The following is a 26589-nucleotide window of genomic DNA, read 5'->3' as shown; positions in this document are numbered from 1 at the left end:
TGAGGCGGCGGCGGCGAAGATGGCGGCGGCGGCCACGGCGGGGAGAGCCGGTTCCTTCGGCTCCTCCTCCTCTTCCTCGCCCGGGCTCGGTTCGGCCGCCGTTTTTTCTTCTTCTTCTTCTTCTCCTCCTTCGTCCGCCGCCGCGGGGGCGGCCCCCGGGAGCGGCGCGGAGCTGCGGGTGGGCGGCGAGGATGACGATGGGCAGAACCTGTGGTGAGCGCCCGCCCCGCCCCGCCGGCCGCCGCCCTCGGAGCCGCTCCGTGCCCGGGGGGGAGGCGGGGGGCTGCTCGGTGTCGCCTTGGGTCCCTCTCGGGGGCTCCTGCCCTGTACCCGTTCCCATCCATCCCGTCCCGGGAGGTGGCGAGGGTCGGGATGAAGCGGGACCGCAACCTCCTAAGCGTTGTCATCTCTCCGCGCCAGGTCCTGCATCCTCAGCGAGGTGTCCACTCGCTCCCGGTCTAAGCTGCCTTCGGGGAAGAACGTGCTCCTGCTGGGTGAGAAAAGCTTCCCGTTCCCTTTCCCGTTCCCTTTCCCGTTCCCTTTCCCGTTCCCTTTCCCGTTCCCTTTCCCGTTCTCTTTCCCTGCTGTATTTCCCGTTCACCCTTTGGGCATCTGGAGCTTCTCTTGCTTAGTGCCCGAAGAGAGGGGGGAGGGTTGATGGTGGCAGTGTCCAGGTGTGACCCTCTTGCTTCTTCCTGTGTGTGTCTTTGCTTCATTTTGGATATCCAATATCCAGACATGCTTTAGATTCCCACTCATTGTAGGTACCTTGCCATAACACCCTTACCATCCTTCCCCAACCCTAGTTCCTTAGGTAGAGATGCCTTGGAAGGGTGGTTTATGTTGTCTTTCTCTCCCAATCAGTGTTGACTTCGGGGTGCCAGCAGGTCCTTCAACCTTTTCTGAAACCTCTCTTATTTATGCTTGCTGGTCCTTGTGGTGTGTCATACAAACGCAAAAATTGCTTCCGTGGCCCTTATGGTATCAATGACGGCTGCTCCCTGTTGGCCAGAGGGCGGGGTAGGCTGTATGGGCGTGTTGGTTGTGTCCTGCCCGCATGCACTGAGCTTGTCGGCAGCAATATCATCAGCAAGTTGTGCAGTAGCAGCTTGGCTTTCATTGTGTTCTGTTATCTCCACCCAGTGCGTGAGTCCAACCTTGCTTGGCGTTTGGCAAGGATTAGGAGTTAAAGGATGGGACTTTGATAGGGTGATAATGAGAGACCCAGCTACTATTTAATGCCGAGGGAAAGAAGAAAAAAAAATATATAAAGAAATATTAAAAACTTAATGAGATAAATGGGTGCTATCAAATGCCTGTGTCTGTATTATTGCTGTTATTAGTGAGTCTTTTGTTTGTCTGAAAGGCTATTACCAGTAAATAATTTAATGAATTCTAGTGGATGGATTTATTAACTAGCAGCTTCTTTCCTCCTTTACGAGTTTCTCTGTCCCCAGAAAGAGCTGTGTGTTAGTATTTGGAAACATGGTTAAAACCCAGGTAAGAGTCATATGGACTCTGTGTAACCTGTGATTCTGTGCAGCCTTGTGGTTTGTACTCTCTTGAGGTTTTTCAAGTTAGGCTTTTTTCCATAATCCTAAAGCAATCACCGTGTTCTTCTTCTTCCTGTTTTGATAAGATGAGTGGTGGGCTAAAACTGTCTGTGAAGGAGTAAATTGTGTGAGGATGATGGGATGGCCTAGTGAACCTGTTACAGGACTTGTTGCCCTTTAATTTGTTGTCGTTTAAATTATGTAAGTAAGTAGGATATTGAGACTGGAATTTCCATTGATATTAAAGAAAGGAAAAATTTCATAACAATTGATAGCTTTTTATGTGATACTTTGAAACTAAATTGGGTGACTGTCCTTGTTGAAGCTGGAAGATTCTTCTTCAAGCTGAGATCCTTGCCAAGATTACGCTCTTGTTTTTTCTCCCCGTTCGTAGTGAGGCGTTCCTTAGTACTCGATAACTGGAGGCTGTGCTTCCTTCAGAACTAGAGAGGACACTATAGATTGTTTTCAAATGCACATATAGTTCATGATGTTTAATACATTGTATAGAAATTTTCTTTTTACTCATCTACGTTGAGCTTATAGAATGAGTTAATCTAACTATTTTTGTGTTGTTATTTTTTACTGGCACTTTTTTTAAAAGATGTGTAGCTGTGCAGAAGAAATTCTAGTTCTTTCTTAGGAATTGTGTTTTCTAGGCAGCCATGGTCCAAGGCAAAACCCAGAAACGTTTGGCATGTATTTAGGAAAAAGAGCATCAGATCTGAGGACAGGCCCATGAGGACCAGGGCCATTTTCTTTGTGAGATACCTAATCCATGCATTGTGCTTTTCTGTTCACTCGCATGTTACGATGCTGCTCCTGAAGAACGTGCGCATGGAAAAGGACAGGTCTTCTGTATGGGACAGATTCAGCATGTGAAGTTCTGTCTCTTCAGGTTCTCGAGCTGTATGTTTGCAGTTTCTCCATTATCTCACATTTCCCCTGTTTTTAAGCTTTGTTCCTTTAAATAGTTTTGTACTAGCTTTTTTTGTTATTACAGATCACTTCTTGCCACAAGCATGTTAGTTTCAGCAGTCCCTGAATGTTTTTAAGCAGGAGTTGTAAAGCTGACCAAGGTCTTGGTGGTTTTTACTCATTTAGTGGTAGCAAATATTTGCAGTACCAACAGTATATTGGTCAAAACTTCCAGCTGAACCATCATAAACAGTGGCAAATGGATCCTTATTTTCAATACAGACTGTTAAAAAAAAACCCAAACAAAAAAAAACAAAAAAAAAAATCAAACCCTTGGCCTTCAGCCTCCCTTACCCTCCTGCCTCTGAAAAAAAACCCCAAAAACACTCAGAACCCCTCCCAAATCCCCCCCACTTAGCGTTGTTTTGTTTGACAGGACCGGTTTTCTAATTTGCCTGTAGCATTTATGTTTTTCAAACATTGTAGATACCTGTATGCCTAGTTGTTCTGGGAAGCTGGCCGTGTCTGGCATGCTAATTCTGCTATTTCATTTTTAGCTATGTTAACATCTCATTTTTGAGAACCTAGAAAGCAATTCAAGGCATCACAGAAATAACTGAGTGAAACTGGGATTCCAAATGTTAATCTCTATACGTGACACATGGTTTTGTGAAGTGAAGGTTAGCATAAAATTCTGGTAATTGTCTGCTCAAAATTGGCAAAAATATAGATTAACTTACAGTTTTATTCATTCAAAATTGTTTCTCAGACATTTTTTCAAGAACTTTTTCTGGGAAGACTTAACTGATTTGCACCACATGTGATATAAAAACATTTTTCTGTTCTTGTATGGACAAATAATAAAAATGCAAAGTTTCCTGAACATTTCTGTTAGACAAGCATGCTGTGATTCCTGGGCAGTTTTGTGATTGGGACCATAGCTGCTTTAGTTAGGAGACTATACAAGCAGAAAACATAAGATGTCCCTGCTTTATTAAGGTCATTGGGTGTTGTCAGTGACGTTTCTGGGCACGTTTTGCAGATAACCAAACAACAGTGTTTTTGTTGTGGATGCTGGGTTTTCATTTTCCCTTCCCTCCTGAACTGTCTCTTCTGCTCACTCTCTCTAATAAAAAGGTACCTGATTGGTGGAGATGGATGCTTTTTGTTGAGTGTGGTGAGAAATCTGATGCTTGACTGGGAGCTCTCTTGTTCATTCACTTCCTGCTATAATTATATCTGAACCAGCAAGTGAAATAGAGGCAGCAGCTAAAAAGTCACCATTGCAGGCTATGGGTGGAATCCATAGTGTTCTAGAATGCGTGAAGGCATGAATTCAGAGACCCAAACTAATCATTTATCTAGTAAACTGCAGCATGCACTCAAGCAGTAATGTTCAAAGTCATTCCAGGATGCATAAGAAAACAGGCTCTTAGCTTGCAAGTGAACTGAATAGTTGCTTTCTCTCTGGCTTTGTATTTCATACATTCCTCTGTCTCTGAAGCCCAGTAGATTCTTTGCCTGCTATTCTAATGATGTCAGACCATCCAGTGGCACATGTACGCCTGACCTCAAGTGTCAGCATTGCACACTTCAAGCTTCTACTGAATCAGTAGTGTTTTGGTTTTCTTTATGCATTTTACTCCACTTGCTGATAAGCCATTGAATTTAGTGGGCAGCGAGTGTTCAACTGCCTTATGTCCACATTTTCTCTTTACCCCAGACATCTCACTTTTCAGGGCCAGGCCTGTTTGCTTGAATCTTTGAGCTCTGTTCCTGTCCAATGGCTGTCAGGATGCTTGAGAAGGTGTTTCCACAGTCTACAGCTAATTTACAGGTACACTTTTGTATGTGTACGTATATTGGGAATGGCTGTTATTGTAGAAAATGGTACATCTTGAAGAGCTGGTTTAAGTTGGTAGTTTCTTTTAGTGGACACATGGAATATAGTAGACTTCAAAATTAAATTATTATACAAAAAAAATGTTATGAGAGTATTTAACATTAAAATAAAATCTGCTTACTTAAATTCATACTCAACACTACAAAAAATACTTTTCCGTGTTATTTCTATTCAAATAGCTGAAAGTTTTGCTGTGATCATTTTCTCATTACAGCTGATGAAATACTGCTTGTTGATACTGTCCTTTGTTCATCTCAAATGTTTCTTAATTCTTTAGTACTGTAGAGGTTAAGTCAGATAGCTTCTTTTCCTCGCTTTCTTTTAACTTCTTCACTTTCTACAGGCTACAGAGAACTTCCAAATGTAGCCAAGTTTGGTTCCAGTCAGCAGAGTTATACTTCTAAGGTGTCAGTTTAGATAAAATCCTAATTGCTTGGTTTGCAGCTACATTTTTTTTTTAGAGCTAAGTAGTACTTCTTTGTAGTGTCCTGCAGGCTATAATATATTTCTGAAAAGCCAGAATTACATGGATACTATGTAGTAAAACTTACTTAGAACTGGACAGGAAGTTCTGAAATTCTTTAGTTGTGTTTATTCTAATTTGTCTCTGCTTTGCCAGAGGTGCTGCTGGTTACTGGATCTATCTCTGAAATAGCTCCAAAGGTAAGAAGCAGTGAAAGGAATTGTGTGTCTGTGTTCTCCAGGCAGATAAGTAGCAGGAGTACCGATAAAGGTGTCACTTTGATAGTAACATGGGATTATTCTGTTTTGGTAGTGAACCTGGGTAAAACACACTAGGTGACTTATTGCTGTGTTAAAGGAGAAGGCTTGTATTAGAGATGTGCTGTTCATATTGGTGTTATCTGGCTGTGGGTTTCTCTGTTACTGCTGTACCTGTTTCCAGTCAGGCTGTTTATTCTTTTGGTGTGGAACTTGACAAAAGGCACACTGGATGTTGTAATGCAGAAGTGCAATTTAAGTACTCCTCAGAAAAGTTGTTTAATCTTTTGGTGCCCCAAAGATTGTATGTGAGGGGAAAGACTTAATTGATGGAGTAAAACGAACTTGGAGGAGAATATTTTTGTCCATTGAGTAAATTGTAATTTAGTGTCAAGTTATCTGAAGACTTGATATGACCTACTTAGTCTGAACTTCCATGTTGTTTTGAGGCATTCTGGAGAAGGATCTCATCAGCATAATTAATTTTATTCTTCAGTTCTATGAAAGCAAACTAAATTTGGCTTACTCTGGTTATTTTGGTCTTGTTCTGCAAAAGGCTTTCTTCAAGTACTATGGTGTGTGTAAACAAGTCTCTATCACTAATATGTGGCTGTTGGAAAGGCAGTTATTAGCTTGTGAGAAGTGTTTTATCTTGAAAATAGCTATAGTACATATGCACTTGGTTTTAGGAGGAAGATGATTGTTATGTCTCCACTCCACTGTATTAGGATTCAGATGTTCCACATGGTGTCAAATAGAGATTGCTTTGTGATTCTGGTAAGGCATCCTTGCCCTGTTTGGTAACTCAGGTTTGGGTTTGAAGACTTTGTCCTATCATGTATAAGTGAGGTGGGTTTTTTTCTGTTAATAAAAATATTGATTATTTCATGTTAGAAAGGTGTTGTGAATTGTTGTACAGAAGCTGTATTTGTTTTGTAGGAAATATAAAGCTGCTTCCCAAAAATATGCTTTTTTGGGGGGTGGAAGGAGTTAATTAGAACCATTTTCTCTTTAGCTTGCCCTTGCTTGAACAAATTTTTTAGAGATGAGTTGTATAATTCTGATATCGAGCTAAAATTTAATCAGTAGTTTTAAAAAGCAAACAGAAAAACCCTCCATCAAAGAGCCAGTAGGATTATAGATTACACACAATTAAGTGCATCCAGGTCTGTTCAGTCAAAGAGCTGTTAAAAAAATTCAGAGCCCAGGATGGCAGGGGTGCAGAACAACAGTATTGATGACACGAAAGAAACCCCAGTCTCTTACTTCTTTGCCTTGACATGTTTAAATTACAGTTGACATTTTACAGCGGAGAAACAATTTAAATAAAAAGTCAAAACTATTGTCTGTCCTGATAACACATTGCTTGCTCTCTTAGAAGAAAGAAATGTCTTATTTTAAGACAAGTGAAAATCTGCTTCTGCTCTCCTTTTCTGAACTGAAAGAAATGTGAAAGCAGCATGAGTAGTTAATAGTCTTAATCTTAAAATATTTAATTGAAGTTTAGAGGAGGTCTGTAATAGAGAGCCTTAGTTCTCTCTAATGTGATCGTTTATGGTTGAACGATTTAAGTAGTGGCTCATAGATGAGTGCCTGCTTGCCTGCATTTGCAGAAGGCGATTCATTTAACCTCATTGCCCATCCTTCCCCTGTATGGGTGACCGTTCTGCTAAATTCTGCATTGTAGCAGAACACTTGGTGATACTCCATTTTCTGCTCTGTAAACATGCTTTTTGCATGCACCAGTGAGAAGAGAGGAGGCAGGGCAGGGTTTTGTAGTGTGGCTTTCTAGGTCTGTGAGTGCAGCAATGAGAAGAATGCTGTCAATTGCTGGTTTATAGGCGAAGTAGCACCTTGGACAGGGAAACTTTGACAAGCTCAGCCCAAACTTGGGTTCATGTGAATGAAGTGTAGCAGTGTGGGGATAAACATGAAACGGCTTCTGTTTAGTTGGATGTAAGGCTTCATGTTTTGTTAACAAGGTGGTGCAATACTGTGTGTAAGCAGATTGGTTTGGCTTTGTTTCAACCACTTCCTACCCTGACTTTTCTGCAAAATTAAATCTGTTGTCCTTCTTTTATTTGTGTTCAGCTTTGGCACATAGCACTGCTTGCTGGCAGCAGCACTTCCATTTCATTGATGTGTAAGTTCAATTCGATATAATGGAGACTTAGTTCTTCAGGATTAACTTTGGTAAAGGAGGACTTCTTATGTTACTTGCAAAAGAAGGATGCAAAACTTTAAGTTTTCAACAATCTACTTGATTTTTATTCTACCTTGAAATTCTATATCAAGATGTGTGTCAGAAACCTCTGTGAGTTTCTGTACAGAAGTCACTTATTAGCCTGGGCCAGTGGGAGGTGTCCCTGCCCATTGCAGGAGGCTTCAAAATGGATGATCTTTAAGGTCCCTTTGACCCAAACCATTCTATGATTATCACACAGTTAGAAATAAAGAAGCTAAAGGATTTTCCATCTCAAAATTTTGGAGGGAAGAGGAGAATCACGGTGTCACTTTTTGAAGTTGCTGGAGGCTCTGTTTTGTATGTTGATTCAGCAGCCTTTTAAAAAAGATAAATCTGTTTCTTAATATGTAGTTATATTCAAGTCTAAGGAATACAAAACTTCCCTTCTGTCTGAAACTAATCAGCATTACTTTTTCATGTATTTAGAGGTGTCCAGATTCAACATTTTGGTCCACCATTTTCATCAATAGCTGGTTGAACATGAGCCGGCAGTGTGCCCAAGTGGCCAGGAAGGCCAATAGCATCCTAGCTTGTATCAGAAACAGTGTGGACAGTAGGACCAGGGAAGTGAATGTCCCCCTGTGTTCAGCACTGGTGAGGCTGTACCTCAAATACTGTGTTCAGTTTTAGGCTCCTCGCTACAAGAAAGACATGGAGGTGCTGGACCGTGTCCAGAGGAGGGTAACAAAGGAAGGGTCTGCAGCACAAGTCTTATGAGGAGTGGCTAAGGGAACTGGGATTGTTTAGCCTGGAGAAGAGGAGGCTGAGGGGAGACCTTATCGCTCTGCAATTACTTGAAAGGAGGTTGTAGTGAGGTGTTGGTCTCTTCTCCCAAGTGACAAGAAACAGGATAAGAGGAAATGGCCTGAAGTTGCGCTAGGGGATTTTTAAATTGGACATTAATAAAAATTTCTTCACCTAAAGGGTTATCAGGCATCAGAACAGCCTGCCCAGGGAAGTGATGGAGTTACCATCCCTGAAGGTCCACAGATGTGTAGGTGTGGTGGTGCTTAGGGTCATGGTTTAGTAGTGGACTTGGCACGCGTAGGTTAACGCTTGGACTTGGTGATCTTAAAGGTCTTTTCCAACCGTAACACTTCTATAATTCTAACAAAAAAAGGTTAATTACTACACTGCCTTAGGGTTTGTAAATTTATATGCCATATACTGTGTGTTTGTATTGTAATTGATATATAGAAGTGTGTATGCTTTTTAATTTATGTCCCTGGTAGTACTTGATGCTAATTGCATTACCATCAAACCTAAAATAGCTAATAGACTTCAGTTTCTTCACAAATATTTTCCCCTTCTCTAGTGAAGAGAAGCTTTTATGCATATTAAAGGTATTACAATAAAATTCCTGAGTTTTGAGAAGTCTTAAAAGCTAGCATTGCATGCACTTAGAATTAATTTTCTAATGAGATTTGTAATAGCTATTCAGGAGTTTTAGCTAAGCATTGGTTTAGGATTGATTTGTATTTTGATATTCTTGCTGAAGGATAACTACATAGCTAAAAAATACTGCTGCTCTTTCCTAGCATAACTTGGTATATTCAAAACGTGTTGACTTTTTTGGTGTTCTGTATTGAAGAACTTCAGGTTGGAAAAAAAGTAACTAACAAGGATACAAATACATTTGCGGCTGTCACAATTTTAAAAGGTGTATGCAACATTGTGAAAATAGAAAGAAGAAGTCGATGAAACCTCAAATGTAAGCCTGTTCTCTTGGGCAAGGCAGTCATCTTTTCCTAACTTTTTGCGATGAATTGTGTGGGCAAAATGCAGGAAATCCTTATGTCATATACAATGATCGTGGTTTTACTTTCTGACAGCTTTTTCCATAATTTTTCTCAAATTTAGCTTAAGTCTGTTGAACTTTGGATCTCCTGTGGAATTGGGTGCATCAGGCTAGGCAGCAATCTTGCACCCTTGCAGATAAGTCATCCTGTTTTTGTAGACTACTTGTTTTATGCATTGCAAACTTGTTTTGGTCAGTATTGCTTCTAACAGGTGTCTCCACAGATCTTTTGGTATCTCTTCTATCATCTGCAAACTGTACTACTCTCTTCATTTACCCAAGTAATTAATGAAATTAGTACCAAACCCTTCCAACTCCACTGATGCATCGTTCTGGATTTCTAGTGAATAATAAGCACTACTTTTTGCATGCGGTAACTTGTATGGTACAGTTACGTATGTCAGTGATCCACTTACCCAACGCTGTTTTGAAGTGGGTGGGTATTTGCTAAGCAAAAGGGAGTAGAGAACCTTCTTGACAGAACAGATTAATACAGACCAGTTCCATAATGGAAAGCTGAAATTATGACTCTGCATACTTGTGCCCAAAGGTATTCATTTTACATCAAATCAACTTATCTTATGCTGTACTGATAAAATTTCAGTCTGTGTAGCCTCTGAAAATAATTATTGGAAAATCTGAGAAGGGAAAATAGAATTCCAGCTCTTATTTTGCCCTAAGACATCACCTTAACAGTACTGAACTTCAGTTTACTTCAAGCATTTGGAAATATGGGAATGGGGAGGAAATGGCACAACACAGCCATGATAGGGGGCTTGTGGGATATATATTTCAAGTCTGCCAATATTGTTCGGCATGGGCACTTTCAAACAATATTTGCATAGATTTTAGTATTTGTATACATATGCTTTAGTTTAGATGGCTTAAGTGTATCTTTTGTCATGTTTAGAACTTGTTATAAGGACAGATATTTCTTAGCCTTAAGTTACAGACACTTTTGTTAAGAACTGGCAGATGTACTTTGCAGAAGATGCTAAACTTGGAGGTCAGCTGTTCTGAGAAACTAGGAAAACCAGTAGGTGCAATCCCTCTTTAAAAGCAATAACAAGTCTTGTTTTGTCTTACCTTTTGAGCCTTCTGCTGGCACAAATGAATTGAAGCTGCCTGTTCAAAAAGGTAAAATAACAGAATGAATCATACAGAAATTGTTGGCAAAAGTAATAGCTTCAGCAGTGTAACATGTCAGTGCAGCAGCTCATAATAAAATCTCACCAGTTATTTGTAAATGACAGATTTAAGAACTTTGGATGAGTACTTGGGTGAGGGAAGAGAAGGAATTGTGATTAATCTCTGTAGAGAAGCTTGAACGCTTCTTGGGCAGAACTTCTATTTACAAAAGTATTCTTACAAGTAGAGGAAAACTTGGTGTGTGAATAGAAAATAGCTATGTTTTCCAATGTTTACTTAAAAATAGCTATAATTGCTTTCTTAGGTGAGTCTTGATTTAATAAGGTTAAGGGCCTAGCAAATATGCTTAAATGTTGAAAAGTTAAATGGATATGACTTTATTTTTCACTTAGCTTTTCTGCACTTAAGGAGATCTTAAATTTCAGTTGTGGTGGTCTTTTCCTCTCTCTCTCTCTCTCTCTCCCTTTTTTTTTTTTTTTTTTAATGCCTTTTCATTGCATTGAGTAAAATCCTCTGGGCTACTTAGAGCAAACAGTTTTATGCTTTGTGGTAGCTTTTAGACTGTAAGTGAAATCTGAACCCAAAGTTGAACTTCAAATTTAAGACTTCATGCGGTAATCTTGGCGAAGATATGTTGAATACATTCAAAATCAGTCTGTCAAAATATGATTTTTCTGCTTGTTTCTGTGGTTGTATCTGTAGTCTTTTTAATGTAGCTGTAATATTGTCTATAAGATCATGCTCAATTCCCTTTAAAGGGAAACTTCATTTAGCAGTGAAAATTAATGTCCTTGAACTCCACTTTGTTATGTAGTTAAAAATAAGTGTTCATACTCTTCTTGTATAGAACAGCCTTGGGAAAAAAGTTGTTTGGCATAAAAACTGATAAGGTAGTTCTTAGAAACCTGGTTTTAATTTTATAACTTGTAGGTGAGTTCCAGTAATTTTCTCATGTCTATTATCTGCCCATTTTACTGCCAAATTAGAGTGGCAAAACCCTGCGTCATGTCAAAATTCGGCTTGGTTACTCTTTGAAACTGGAAGAACTGCATGTGAAGTTTTCCAGCTCTAGGGTGTATTGTTTGAAACAGAAGTTTTCCAAGAAAACTCCGCAATAGCAGAGGTGTTGACACTGTGCTTGTGCTTTAAGATTCACTGGTTATCCAGAGCTTCCTTTGGAGAGGAGAGTAAATAGAAGTGAGTGAATCTGAATTGCAGGCTTATCAGTGTGTGTACCTAAATATGCATGTATTGGTAAGGTGATGGGCTTACTATTTGTTTGCCTCTTTTTAAGTTTTTTTTTAGACCTATAACAGAGAAAAGATTAAAGAAATCAATCTATAAAAGTTAAGGAAACACCTCTGCCTTACTGAGCCTGGTGGTGAGAGAGTTCTAAATTATATTTTTCTGATTGTAAGGTGAGCTTACTGTGACCTGAGCTCTACATTAGAAAGACTTTGTTACCACTTTAGTTGCAGTTGCAGACTGAAATTTTTTGAGATGCTTAACTACTTTTAAAGGTATCTTTCTAAAGATATGTGTAAGAGCCTATTTCAGATAGGGTAGTTGGAGGGATAATTGCAATTGTCAATAATTAGAAATAAGAGTTGAAGCCGAGGCATGTACTTTGAACAGATGGATGAGTTGGGCAAAGCCTGCTTTATTTCAAAACTTTAATGAGCTCAATCACCCTGTCAATATGTGGTTTCCTTCTTGTCCCAGGTGGTTCTTGATATGTAACTGTGAGTAAGGATTGAGTGGTATCTAACTTCTGTCTCTCCAGGTGAAGATGGAGCAGGTAAAACTAGCTTAATAGGAAAAATTCAAGGAATCGAGGAATACAAGAAAGGAAGAGGATTGGAGTATTTGTATTTAAATGTGCATGATGAAGATCGAGATGGTAAGTTTGTTTTTGTAACAACATCATGAACCACTTGGAAAGCAATGGTTCAGTAGTGTGATAGTAGTTGTTTAGCCTGGAGAAGAGGAGGCTGAGGGGAGACCTCATTGCTCTCTACAACTACCTGAAAGGAGGTTGTAGAGAGGAGGGTGCTGGCCTCTTCTCCCAAGTGACAGGGGACAGGACAAGAGGGAATGGCCTCAAGCTCTGCCAGGGGAGATTTAGGCTGGACATTAGGAAAAAATTCTTCACAGAAAGGGTCATTGGGCATTGGAACAGGCTACCCACGGAGGTGGTTGATTCACCTTCCCTGGAGGTGTTTAAGCCACGGGTGGACGAGGTGCTGGGGGACATGGTTTAGTGTTTGATAGGAATGGTTGGACTCGGATGATCCGGTGGGTCTCCTCCAACCTGATTATTCTATGATTCTATGATATTTGGAATGGCAGTGGGATGTTTTTCTTTCTTGATGATTTTCAGGAATTCAGCTTAGGCCATGAGTGACTTGTATCATGAGAAGGTTTCTTAGTGTAATTAGTGGATAGCATGAATGACCAGTTTAGTGCTCATGGAGGAGAGGAATCAGTCAAAAGAAAAGGCTGAAAAGACTGGAAGCAGTCCTAGTTGCAACATTCTGGATGAATGATAGATAGGCAAAAGTGCTTTCCTTGGGTCTAGAGGAAAAGGCCTAGGCTCTTATCTTGCATCTCAGTTATTGTAGCAAGCGTTTATCTTTTTGGACATATGGAGAAACTTTTGTCTTGGTGGTATCAGAAATCTGCAAGACTACATATCATGTATTGATGGGTAGGAAAATGTGCACAATGCTTACAGATGGGGGGAACAAGAAAAGGAGTATGACCAGGCCCTGTAGGGGTGGAATTAATTATGTAGAGGCAATAATTTTAGAGGGAGTGGGGTGTTAATAAAGACATACTGGAAACTGTGGGGGAAAATGGGAACTCTAATGCATCCTGTAAGAACAAATACAGGTAGAAGAAGAACCAGAAGAAGTTGACCCCTCTTTCTGAAATAGTCTGCTTTCATGACTTCTGTGTCTTGCTATTGGTCTCAAAGATGACTTGACTAGGCTTAAGAGGGTTGAGAGTTTGGTCAAAATGTCTTCCTTAGAACTTCTGTAGCAAGTAACAAAAACTTACCTGAAGGCAAAATATAATTATATTAAGCTATCGAATTGTGAATCACCAGCTCTTCATTTACTGCAGAAGTGTCTCTGAATATTGGAGAATGGTGTTTGGGGCGGGGGGCAGAAATCAGTGGGATGGTCTATTTGTATGATGATTGTCCTTTTGCAAATCTGAAGAACAACTTTCTTGACTGCTAAGTCCATCTAAGTAATTTAAAAACTTGCAGTTCTGCTTCAGTTCTCCGATGGGCCAAGGTGTACTTTGTATCTGCTTTCTTCCTTGTGTTTTACATATCTGAAGAAAGTTTAAGAGCCATTATGTGCTGTACTGTTTTCATTCATAAAATATTTTTTTTTTTTTTTTTAGACCAAACAAGATGCAATGTGTGGATTTTGGATGGTGACTTGTATCACAAAGGTCTTCTTAAATTTGCGTTGGAGGCAAACTCTCTGAAGGACACTCTAATTATGTTGGCAGTAGACATGTCTAGGCCTTGGACTGCACTGGATTCTTTACAAAAATGGGCAAGTGTTGTAAGAGAACATATTGACAAGTTAAAAATTCCTCCTGAAGAAATGAAAGAGATGGAACAAAAGTGTGAGTATCCTGCAAATACATAGGAGTACTTTTAGATCAAATATGCTTAATGCTTTCTGCACCATTTAATTTCTTCATTTCAGTCTTTTTCATTCTTTGGAAATGTTACTTACAATTAGGAGCTGTTAAGTAAGTCAAACTTCTAATAAGTCTCATGTAGCTGTATGAGCAATACTAGTATTTCTTTCTAACATAAGTACCTTAATTTAGGAGGGGGAAAAGAGCTTTCAGAATGAACTCAGCTGGGTTGAATTTTACCATCTTCCGTCTTACTGATCTTTATAGATAAGATTCTCCAAGTGAAAAACTTCTTGGCTCTCAATTTTTATTTTAATTATTTTTTTTAAAGGCAAGTCACTGCATCAGCTTCTTAACTGTTCCTGTAATTAGTCAGCCTAGAGAATCTGGGACTTGCTCCCTGCCTGCCAGAAGTGTAAATGTTGAAAGGATTCATGACAGCATGGTAATGTTTGGGCCCTTTCCACCTGAAGAGTTTTATCATAGTTATTATTGACATTAATGCAGCTGTATGCTTGCTTCTGCTTGGATATGGTATAGTTTGATCAGTGTCTTGTCTCTTTAGTTTTAAACACATAGAATACAAAGATTGTGCAGAATTCCTTTAAACTGTCTGGCTGAACACGCTAATATCGTAGCTCCCTATTACTTTTGAGTAGCTACTGTATTTCCCTTGGGGTACTAAAACACAATGCTTTCCCATTCATCTCTCAGTGAATTACTACAAGAAACAGTGTTTGAGAAAGCTGTGTGTTAAGATCAAGTAGCGTGATTAAACTTTGTTTGTGTGTCTGAAGTTGCTCTCTGGAACTGGTACATTCTTATGTGACTGCCTGCCAGACTGCTGGATAGTTTTTTCAGAAATGCAAGTTGTAGCTATGCAGGGATAAAGCAGCCCGTAAGGTGACAGCTGTAGCTATCTGGAGTGGGAGAGGGGTGTTAGTTGTTGTGTTTATTCTTTTGAGAGAGATTTTTCTAAGGGAAGAGTCATATCTTCCACAAGAAGAAGAAGGAGGGAGGAGCTGTGCACTTTTGGGTATGGTTTTTGGTTTGTGGGGATGAGGTGTGTGTATTAAACACACACCCACCCCCAACCAGTTTCAAGATAGGATTTTACTGGATGAAAATACTTAGGACACAATATTGCTGTTATAAAAATGTATAGTCTAATAGTGTTTCACTGAGTGAATAGAATAGTGAAACGCTACAATGTCCCAGATATTTAGGTGATGAAAAAGAAAAGTAGCAGCTCATTAGAAGTTTTGCCTGCTCTCTTGTTCTTTTATCATCTGTTCTAATTCTTATACATACTGATGGTCTGCATGTTGGGTATAATAGGAGCTCTGGACACAATCCAGATATGACTGGAAGCTGGTTTTGATTTGAATCTCCTGTGATGTGGCTTCATGCATTACTAGGCAGGCAGCAGCTTGATGCCACCAGAAGGCAGAGAGGGAAGGAATCTTGCTTGCCTGACTCATAGCTACACGGTCCTACTTTATTCTTGTATCAGGTTTAGTGCTCCTGAGAGCCTCCTGCAAACTGACTTAAGTTGCTAAGAGGACTGAATTCTACTGAGGGTTTTATGTGTGTAGTTTTCTGGAGGTGTGTTGCTGTGTTTGTCTTCCAGTTCTAGCAACTTAACTCCACTCAAAACCAGACTCTATGGGCACTTAAACTGGTGTGGGGAGGCAGTTAGGGGCTACGTAACAGCTGTGTGTTATGTAGCAGCAATTCCTGCTACTGAGTTCAGCTGTGTCTAATGAAGCTTTGTGGCCTGGTCATTTTAATTGTCTAAGGAAAACCTGAGACTATATTCCACTGTCTTCAAGCTGTGATATACTATGTCAATCCTCCTTTTTACTTTTTTGTGTACCTGTATAAGGATTAGTACATCATGATTATACAGTGGGAACCTTGGCAATCCACTGGAGGAATTCTACCACTGGAGTGGTGTGATTTTTATTTTATCATGCAGTTATCCCAGAACAGACAGGATGCTGTGTAGGAAAGATTCCCTTGAGTGGCTGGCATTACTTTGTGAGAACTCTGGGTTTGAAACATGGCCAGTTTGGGAGGCTTTCAGAAGCTCTCAGACCAGATTAAAATAGCAGCATTCCCTTAGTTGACTGTTTATTCTAGAGAATGATAATCTGTGCGTGTGGTTTTTGTTATTGTGAACTCCAAGATCTGTAGAAAACTTGAATAATCTTGGCCTAATAAATCTTTTTTCTCTAGGATGAAGTAAGCCTTGCTCTGTTACTTTAACTAATGCTTTTCTAGGTATGAACTGAGAGGGCTTCAATCATTTTAGTGGAGGTAGTGGAGGTGGATTAATATAAGTTGAGACAAAGCAGTAAGGATGTACTGGAGTAATTATCTGCTCGTTTACATGATGCAGCTGAATTGTCTTGCTTCCCAATTGATTTTTGGCTGAATCAGGATGTGCTGCTTATGCAAAACTAATCAATGGTGGGGTCTGGTAGAATCTTTGCTGTGTGAAACAGGACCTGTGATGTGAAAGGTACAGATGTTTTATGCCTAATATTGCATCCCTTACTGTAGGAATAGTAAATGATTGTGTAATTAAAGGCTTGGGTGTATGCATTGGAACCTGACAGGAGAGTTAAACTTGTAACTATCTTTTTTTCTAATTCTTGTTATATTCTGATTTACCCTCCTTGCTAAATTTTAAAGTAGTATCTGATCTATTGTAAAAAAAAAAAACACACCCAAATATTTACTATGCTATTTACTAATTATAAAACTAGTTAATAACTAATATTTGTGTATTCTTTTTGCTTATTACTACTGTAGACTCACTGTACAGCAAAAGTGAAGTGTAGGCAAAGGGGTTTAAGGTAAAACCTAGTACACAGCAGCAACTAAACAATATGTTTATTCTAGCAAGCTGTTCATTAATTTTGCCAAGAAGGATACAAGGAAACTTATATCTTTCAGGAAACGTATCGAGCAATAATAGTTTATAGTAACTGCCTAGTGGTTTCACAGCGATAAAATAAAAATGGGTTAATGCTATCCCTATGGACAGTTTCATCTGATCATGTTCTGGCTGCTGGTAAAGCAGATCTCAAACTTAATAATGCTCTGCTGTGCCGCACAGAGCAAATAGTCAGCACTTGGTGCATGCTCAATTTTTTCAGCATAAAGAAGCAGTACTACTATACAGTCAATAGTCCTAGGGATCAATGGCAGTGGAAATCATTGTTGAATTAATAAAGTAGCTGATCTTTTAATGTAATTTTTTTTACTTTCAGTGGTAAGAGACTTCCAGGAATATGTAGAACCAGGCGAGGATTTTCCAGCTTCTCCACAGAGAAGAAATACTTCATTACAGGAAGACAAAGATGACAGTGTGATTTTACCCCTGGGTGCAGATACACTAACATGTAACTTAGGCATTCCAGTAGTAGTAGTTTGTACAAAGGTTTGTTTCATATTTTAGGTGTTTTGTCTATTTTATTTAAGCGACTGTCAATTGTGGATTTGGGGTGGGAAACACATGGTTCTTAAGTCATTCTGAATATCTTGGATAAAAGTTCTTTACAGATGTTTAATGTTGTAAGTTGTTTAATTTCTGGAAGCCCTGATTGCATGTATTTTGGGAGTAGTTTTTCCTTTAGTTATACTGATTTTCAAGGAGAGGAATACCTCTAACCTGATTTTATTCATAGAAATGGTCTAGTAAGCAACTAGAATTCTCCTTGATCCCCATAGTCCCCCTTATTTGACAAATAATGTTTTGGTAGGTTTTTGTAAAAAATATTTCTAATCTTCTTGTGAAGATTAGTATACTTGAGTGCTCTAGTTAGTAGAGTGCTGCTCTTAACTTTTCTCAGTTTGTAGGGTGTTTCTGTGATCTGTTTTGGTTTCTGTTAGATATGTAACGAATACTTAGACTGAAGAAACAATGGTGCAATTCTCTTGTGGCTGGTTTTGTTTTTTTTCTTTTCCCACACCTGGCTCCTCTTCAGTTCTCATTGGCATTAAGCATACTGCATCTGGAGCCTCTGCTGGCCCGCAGTGAAAGAATAAGCCATTAGATGTGTATGCTGTTCCTTCCCTGGAAGGCTTAACCCTGTCATTTGAAATGCACTTTTATTCTCACCTGCTAGCTCTCTGTTATTCTTCTCCCTCCTCCTTTTTTTTCCCTCTCCTACCACATTTCTTGCTTTTATTTCCTTTTGCAAAGGATTAATTACTAACTAGATTAAAAGCACCATGTCCTGTAGTACCACAGTGTGTAAACAAAACCCTAAAAATGTTGTGCAGAAAATGGTGATGGGGTCAGTCTTCAGAAAAGAGTTTGAATTATTGCATTGGGAGGGTGAATGAAAACCAGCTGTCAGTTTACCTCCCAACTTAACGCTGACCACAGTACATACACATCAAGTAATATATTATTTTTAAAAAAATCTTATTCAGTTATGCTTCTTACCTATCTCAGCAGGTTTTTAGTTTTTCTGAGCACCAACCATCCCACTCCATCCCCCTTACCCAGTTGTAAACAGGACATGTAGCAGCAGTGCTATTTCAACAGATAACGGAAAGTGGCATGTTAATTTTGTGTTTATCTTGACAGTGTGATGCCATCAGTGTTCTGGAAAAAGAGCATGACTACAGAGATGAACACTTTGACTTCATTCAGTCACATATCAGACGGTTTTGCTTACAGTGTATCCTTTAACACATCATAAAGATAAGAATGACTCAGTTAAATCTTTGCATTAATTATAACCAGCTTAAAAGAATATTTGCATCTGTACCAAGGTAGTATGTAGCTCCTCTACTGTAGCTGGCAGTCTGCTTCAGCTGCCCCCAAGATAATGTTGAGTTAAACTTTTCTGGTATGGGGATTTTTTTTTTCTTTTAACAGAGCTGCCAGAAGAGCCTAGTATGGCCCCTTACCATTTATTTCTTTATTTGTCTTCATTTCCATATTTAGATGTCAGTTTGCAAATCAGCATATCTTAGGTGACAAGATCCTTAAAATAATAACAAGATAATTCCTCCAAGTACAATCTTGCTTCAGACGCACATAAGACGTGTTATTCTTTTTGACCCAAATATGCAGTCGCTTCAAGTGTTCAGCAGTTCCACAGGGTGAGGTGATGAGGGAAGGAACGAATTACTGTAGGAAAGATCCACTGGATTCTCTTATGTTGGTACAGAGACAATACACATGAGCTGTCACTGTGCTGTTGTTATTTTTAAACTTTATTTTATTAAAAGAAGTGTATAAAATACTGTTTACTGGTGTTTAGTCATCTAGATGTGCTGAGATCTAGATTTCAGATGCCAGTAATATGACTGCATTGTCATCATTTATGCTGTGGTAGAGGGAAGTTTAAATGCTATTGGAGAGACAGCAGTTAACAGATGGAAAATGAGTTCAAGAACCTGAGACCTCACTTCAGTACTAAGATGGCACTTTCAAAAGGCTTCGAAGACCTAATTTTTAAAAATGGTAATTGTAATAAGTCTTGTGGGTGAAAGAAAAATACAAAAGATTGGTAGGAATTAGTCTCTGATTGTATATGCCACGTACAACTTGAAATTGTATTATAAACTCCATTGAATGGGAATCAGATCCCATTATATATTAATAACTTTCTTCTAGAATTTGAATTGCTTGTATGTAGAAATAAATCAAAGGGTTTGGCATTTTTATGATCCCAAAGTAAAAGTTACTCAGAATTTCCCTGGCTGCTTTTATTAATCCTGTGCATAAGCTCTGTTAATTTGATACCAAATCATGCTGGAATACTAAGCACTCTCTTTTAGTAACTGATGAACAGCACAACTCATTTGCCTTCATTTTTTTCAAAAGCAGATCACACTATAATGGAAGAACTTCCTCCCCTAATTTAAAAATCCAGAAGGGGAAGTGGAAGATCTTTGGGATTTTTGAAGCTACTAGTGTTAGTGCTGTAATATCTGTGTTGCAGTATGTGATAATGACAAGATACAAGGATATGGCATGAGAACTTTTGTTCACTAAAAGCAGAAGATATCATGGTGAAGCCATTGGTATTGTGGGATTTAAAAGCGAGGAGAGGCTCTATTTTACTATAAAAGCTATAGCTGAATTGGCCTAAAACAAATGCAGAAATAAAGATTTAAATCACTAAATAGCTTTTTTGAAAGTTAAAGTGTTGGAAGTTTTTTTACCTGTGTAATTTTGTATTCCTTCTCTAAATTCTACAAAGTAGATCACGTTTAAACTGACAGAATAGGATTACTTTAGTATATCTTGCTAAACTGAATTTTCTTTAACATGTTTATTCAGATGGGGCAGCACTTATTTACACTTCAGTAAAGGAGAACAAAAACATTGATTTAGTGTATAAATATATAGTCCAGAAGTTGTATGGATTTCCTTTCAATGTTCCAGCTGTTGTTGTGGAAAAAGATGCAGTATTTATGTAAGTTATTTGCATTATTATGTGTATATGACTACAGAATGTATTTGTGTGAGATTGGAAAGAGCATTTAGAGCCTTTTTTGTTTATGCTTTTTTAAAATTCTATTTAAAATTCTCATGAGTTGAAGTTTGGTGTGTGCCAATGGATTGAGATTACAAACACTCATTGCTCCAAAAAGTGTTATACTTTGGGGTGTTGCTCTTCTCTGTTATGATGAACCAATCTTTAATTAGTTATACTAATCAGCAACTAGCTTGCATAGCAGAATGGGAGCTGTGACAACTTCTCTGGCTGTTCAGTTTGGGATTGCGTACAAGAATAACCTGAACTAACAACAGAATTTAAAGCCAAAATAATCCTTTATCTAGTCCTGCAGGTTGGGATAATGACAAGAAGATAGGAATATTGCACGAGAACTTTCAGACACTAAAAGCAGAAGACAGTTTTGAAGATATCATAACAAAACCGCCTGTCAGAAAGGTAAATGAAGATATTTTGGCATTCAACTTCTTAGCTATTTATTTACCTGTAGTCAGTTTCTCGACTGTTTTCCTTTCTTTGAGACTGCCTGAAGTTTATCATTAATATGATAATTATTAATATGATAAACTGCATGTGGTTTCATATTTTGTGTTTATTTTGTTCTTAAAGTTCTTCTTTAATTAAAAAATCATGATGTAGTTCTGTTCTACATAGCTCTTTGCCAGCTTACACTGGGCTTTTTTTCTGCTTCTGTTACATTGTTCAAGGCTATGAATATACTTGTTTTGCTTTCAATGCATATTTGTATTGAAAAGTAAGTGTAATTTAACTGTTGGTCACGTTCAGTTAATATTTTTTAAGAGCACTCTGTTTTGCTCCAAGTTGTTCTAACTTTGTGATCCTTTCTGTTTCCATTGGAATAGTTAAAATAAGAAAGCTTGAGACAGTGTAAAATCAAAAATAACATGTGAAAATGGGTTCTACACGTATTCAATATATTTTTCCCTGTCATACTGTTTAACCAAAGGTTTTGACAGAACTACCTGAAAATACACGTGTGAGACTGTTAAGCAAAACGCCAGCAGCAGTGAGCCCCATGTGTGCAGAAGTTATTCAAGGCAAATATTTCTGTAGCTTTCTCTAACAAAGCTGAGAATTTGAGACTGATCGTATTTCCAGGTGTGAATTATTTTAGCTGAGAAAACTATTACAAAATCCTTTCTGCAATCTCTAGGGGAAAAAAATCAAGATGCATAGTAGTATTTTATATTGAAAGCATCCAAGGAAAATATAACTGACAATTTTTTTGCTTGCTTATAAACTTCAGGCCCGGATTATAAACTTTGATATTGATATCTTCCTTACTTGTCTTGGCAAAGTTTTTGTGGTGAGCTTATTTGGAGAGTGCTTGTGATTTGATGCGTAGATTTGGGATCCAAGATGTGTCTGTCCAGTTCATATATAAGTCTGATGTAACACAGATGCAGTCACTTCTGCCACAGTGGTGTATAAAATAATACCGAGATTTGGCCTAGATAAATTAAGGTACATGAGCGTGCTGCAGGATCTGTACATCTGTGAATGTTTCTTACAGATCCTGAGATCTATTTCAATTCTAATTGATTTAGCTTAAATGGAATCATGAAGTAGAGATCTTAAATATAGAAAACGTGGTCTGCAGTCAACATAGTTCATCACACATTTACTTCATTGTTGAATGCTTGGTCATTGGTCACAATTTAACCCCAGCTGGCAACTAAGCAGCACACAGCCATTCACTAATCTCCCTTTTCCCCATAGTGGATGGGGAGGAGAATGAGGAAAAGAGCAAAACTTATGGGTTGAGATAAAGACAGTTTATTAGAACAGCAAGAGAGAGCAATGATAATAATAACGTAATGTGTATCCCTTGTTTTGTATATTCTAATTGCTCAGTAACCAGCAACTGATGCCCAGCCCATCATCAAGCAGTGATTCCCTTCCCACTGTTGCCAGCTCTCCAGTTTATATACTGAGCGTGATGTTATGTGGTGTGGAATATCCCTTTGGCCAGTTTAGGTCAGCTGTCCTGGCAATGATTCCTCCCAGCTTCTTGAGCACCTTCCTGCTGGCAGAGCGTGGCAACTTGAAAAGTCCTCGGCTTAGTATAAACACTGCTCAGCAACAACTAAAACCATCAGTGTGTTATCAACATTGGTATGGAACTAAGTCCAAAACATAGCATTATACCAGCTACTAGGGAGAAAATTAACTCTATCGCAGCCAAAACCAGGACAGACTCATTCACAAGGAAGTATAAAAGGAAGCATGTTTCTTTCTTTTAGTTAAAATCATGTTAATGTTTTTGTATTGCAGTTCGTTCATGAAAAAGAAATAGTAGCAGAAGATGACCAAGTGTTTCTTATGAAGCAGCAGGTAATTTTCTGTTTAGAAAACAAGCAGCCAGTGTTTCATTTAACAACACTCTCAATAAACATTTGGGGTTGTATTCTTAGTTTCTGTAATATTTAACACAATATGGGTTTGTTTGTTTTTTTGCAGTCACAATTGGCGAAGCAACCACCGACTGCTGCAGGAAGGCCAGTGGTTAGTAATAAAAATTTTAAGTATCATCACATGACAGTTATTCACTTTCATATATCTAGAGGGTTGTTCGGTTTAAATGCATACCAAATATTCTTTGATCTAATTTTGTAAAACTACATAGTATTTGAAGTCTACATCGTATACTGCTCTAAAATTATGGTACTTCTTCACAGCTAGTCACGACAATTTGTATTGACAGCATGGGCTAAATGTCACAGCTTTCCTTTTTATATGTTAGAAGTCATTTAAGCAGTTGGTTGGCTCGCCTTTCTGTCCCAGAGCTTGCCAGAGAGCCGACTATGCTGGCTGAATTGCCTTGATGAGTTCTATATCCTAAATTTGACATTATCTCTCTAGGAATATTAAGTCTCTGGCATAAAATTAAGATCAAATTTAAACTATGACATCACCTACTTTTAAACTACAAATAAAATAACTAAAAGGTAACACAAGTTTTATGGGAAGCATGTGATCTTATAAAGGTTCATCTTTTTAGATGAACTGTAATTATGCAGAAGCATGACTTGTTACCCTTGAAGTAAAGAATAATGGTTTCTTCTGGGTTGCGTTTAGTCCTTTCCACAGCATTGGTGCTTTGTGGTATCTTTCCAAGAAACCTGATGGAGTTTATGATCTAATGAGTGCAGTTTTCATTATGGTCAGAGGCACTACTGAGTAGCAGGTGCATTTTCAAGTTTGTCATTGACATAAAATGAAAAGCTTCGCCACTGCGTTAGTTGCACTAAAGTTAATTCTGTGTCATTTCAGATTCTACATTATTAGGAAAAAAAAAGAATTGGGAGCTGTGTGAACAAAATGCTTCATTTCACATACTCTTACATGACATGATTTAATTTTGCAGAAGATCAGCTAATTAGTTCAGCTTTGGATTTTGGTTTGTTTGGGTTTTTTTTCCCTTAGGATGCTTCTCCAAGAGTTCCTGGAGGTTCTCCTAGGACACCAAATAGATCTGTAACATCAAACGTTGCCAGTGTTACACCTATACCTACTGGATCAAAAAAAATTGATCCCAATATGAAAGGTATCTCTTCTTCTGAGGGTAGAAATACATTTGGGGAAGTAAAATAGCTGCTTTGCCTGCTTTTTTAAATATGCTTATTTAGATTCACTGACACACAAAATCAGGATTTACTTAGAAAATCTGTTTATTTTGGGGTTTTTTGTTGTGTTTTTTTTCCCCTCCCTCCCCTTGTAGCTGGAGCCACTAGTGAAGGAGTCCTGGCTAACTTCTTCAATAGTCTCCTGAGCAAGAAAACTGGTTCCCCTGGTGGCCCTGGTGGTGTTGGTGGCAGTCCAGGAGGAGGTGGCCCTGGAGGTGCTAGTGGCAACTTACCACCATCAGCGAAAAAGTCAGGTATGATTAATGCTAAAAGATCAATCAATTGAGTGGGAAATCATTCTTATTAGCATAGTTTATCAGAAGTATGAACACTATTATATTTAACTGAGTGTTTTATTGATATGGGTTTTTCTTTTGTTTTAACCCCAGTTTAGTATTAGCTCCCAGGCTCTCAGAGGATCAAAGAAAAATTTTTCATCTAGCTGTGCAAGTGTTAATTGTGTCCACGTGACTTTATTTTTCCTTTATTCCCCACCATCCCAATAATTGCTTTATGATATAAGCTATTTTCAATATAATTCAGATATATTAGGACTTGATTTCAGGTTAATTTTTCTTAACAGTACTCTCAGTGCTAAAATAAATTTTATTTTGCTAGTGATCTGATGTGATGATGATTTTGGTTGATTGTTTGGTGGCAGCATATAAACCTACTTGTGTGTTATTTTCTATTGATAGCTGGTTTTACATGATGTGATTAATAATTACTATTAATTGAAAAAGGTCTAATAGTGACTGATCTAAATCTGGATTCAAGAGTACTCTGGTGTATCTTGCTATTCTAGATTTAAATGTTTCTACGTTACTTAAGAACATACCTGTACAGACATCTTACTGCCTCCTTTCCCCAGAGTTTGGTAAAGCTGTGCTGGTGTTTTATTAGTACTTGACATTAGTGTTTAGAAAAAACACCTCCCTTCCCACTAGCATTTTATGTGGGTTGATCCTGACTTTTTTTTTTTCTTAGCGTGTTTGTACTTTCTTTTTTTTTAATGCAAAGCTCAGTTTGCTGAGCGAAGTTTGAGTGCTTCCTATTCTGCTGCAGTACTCATTTGAACAGTATATGAAAATTGTTCAAACAAATGCAGCTGACACAATATGAGATGCAGGAAGCATTCACTGAGAAATCCTGTGGGGAGTGGTCACCAATGGGTTTGGGTGATGCCAGGCAGATGAAGGCAGCGCTCCAGAAAAATGGTATGTCCAAGGTTGTGGCAGAAATTTCAAGAACAGAATTAAACTACTAAGGAGAAAAAAAATGTTCTCGGACATTTCCTACTGTGTAACAAATGAAGGATTAGAGCGTAGCCAGTATAATGTGGCAAAGAACTAGGTTTTCAAGGAATTGCATAAATAAAAGTATTTGGCTTAGATGTGGCCTCTTCACCTTCCTCAGTATTTCTTGTCTTGCATTTAGTGTTGTCTATAAAACTCGCTTTTCAAATCTGAAAATTGGCTAAGATAGCAGTTCGAGATTTGAGAATAACCGTTCCTCACAGCAGCTATTGGAAATTCCTCTGCTTGTTAGTTGCAGTATTAGCTGCTTTGCTTCGGATGCAGTAGTTGCTTGTAGTAGTTGATGTAGTAGTGGCTCACTTTAAATAATTTGAAGAGCAGCACAGTACATCTGGTGAAAATCAGCTTTGTGGATAGGTAGTTCCTATGGCTTTGCATCATCAGAAGGGATGTTAAGAGTAAAATGGTGGGGGGAAAAAGTGGTGTTTGTTAAGCATGGGACAGGTCTGAGTGTGACTACACCAATGTTTGTGCCTTTCCAAGTTAGGGAGGAGTCCAGTAGGTGCAGAGAGAGGGATTTGTCATCTGCAGGTCTGTGTGTGCTCATGAGCAGCAGTGTCAGGTTTATGCTGGCCAAATATTTAGAACTGACTTCACTAGTCTGTGGTGATACCTTTGATTTATTTTCAAAATTATTTAGAATATATATGATGCAGAAAATTGTGTAGATGTGTTCATAACTGCTAGCCTTAATAGACTTCTCTGTATCTTATACTTTCCATTAACTCTTCATATAGTGACAGTTAATATCTAGTTATGGAAGTTTCTTTGAGGTATTGGAAATATAGAAGGATGTGACTTCACGCTGTTTTATTTCTGTTTGTTTTCGATTTGGCCTTATGTCTTTACTCTGCACCCAAAGTGTGCACTAAAATGTTTAGGACTTGTCTGATTTGAGAATTAAAGATACTATAGGCTTTCCCAAAACTATTTCCTAAACATGACTGAATAATATGCATTTATTTTGTAGGTCAGAAGCCAGTTTTAACAGATGTTCAGGCAGAATTGGACAGAATTTCACGAAAACCTGAAATGGTGTCTCCTACATCATCTACATCTCCTACAGAAGGTGAAGCATCTTGAAGACACCAAATAAAACCAGTTGTTCGGTTTTCTGGGATAATTCAAACTTGCCTCTGCCTCTTCCTTCAGTGACTGGAACTAAAGAACTGAAGTATCTTTCAGAACA

At 38.4% G+C, this 26589-nt stretch overlaps 1 protein-coding gene across 1 annotated transcript; it reads left to right on the top strand.

The window, feature by feature from the left end:
* On the top strand, positions 1 to 26589 carry DYNC1LI1 (dynein cytoplasmic 1 light intermediate chain 1). Its single transcript, XM_069860119.1, has 13 exons — positions 1 to 213; positions 421 to 494; positions 12070 to 12186; positions 13701 to 13931; positions 17228 to 17397; positions 18553 to 18646; positions 20260 to 20395; positions 20764 to 20875; positions 22733 to 22792; positions 22919 to 22963; positions 23885 to 24005; positions 24180 to 24338; positions 26371 to 26589. The coding sequence occupies exons 1-13, from the start codon at positions 20 to 22 to the stop codon at positions 26481 to 26483; spliced, it is 1626 nt and encodes a 541-aa protein (XP_069716220.1). The 5' UTR covers positions 1 to 19; the 3' UTR covers positions 26484 to 26589.

Source organism: Phaenicophaeus curvirostris, chromosome 6 (assembly GCF_032191515.1).
Source record: "Phaenicophaeus curvirostris isolate KB17595 chromosome 6, BPBGC_Pcur_1.0, whole genome shotgun sequence".
NCBI classification, from domain to species: Eukaryota; Metazoa; Chordata; class Aves; order Cuculiformes; family Cuculidae; genus Phaenicophaeus; species Phaenicophaeus curvirostris.
The sequence above is the reverse complement of the archived record's forward strand: the minus strand, read 5'-3'. Positions and strand labels throughout refer to the sequence as shown.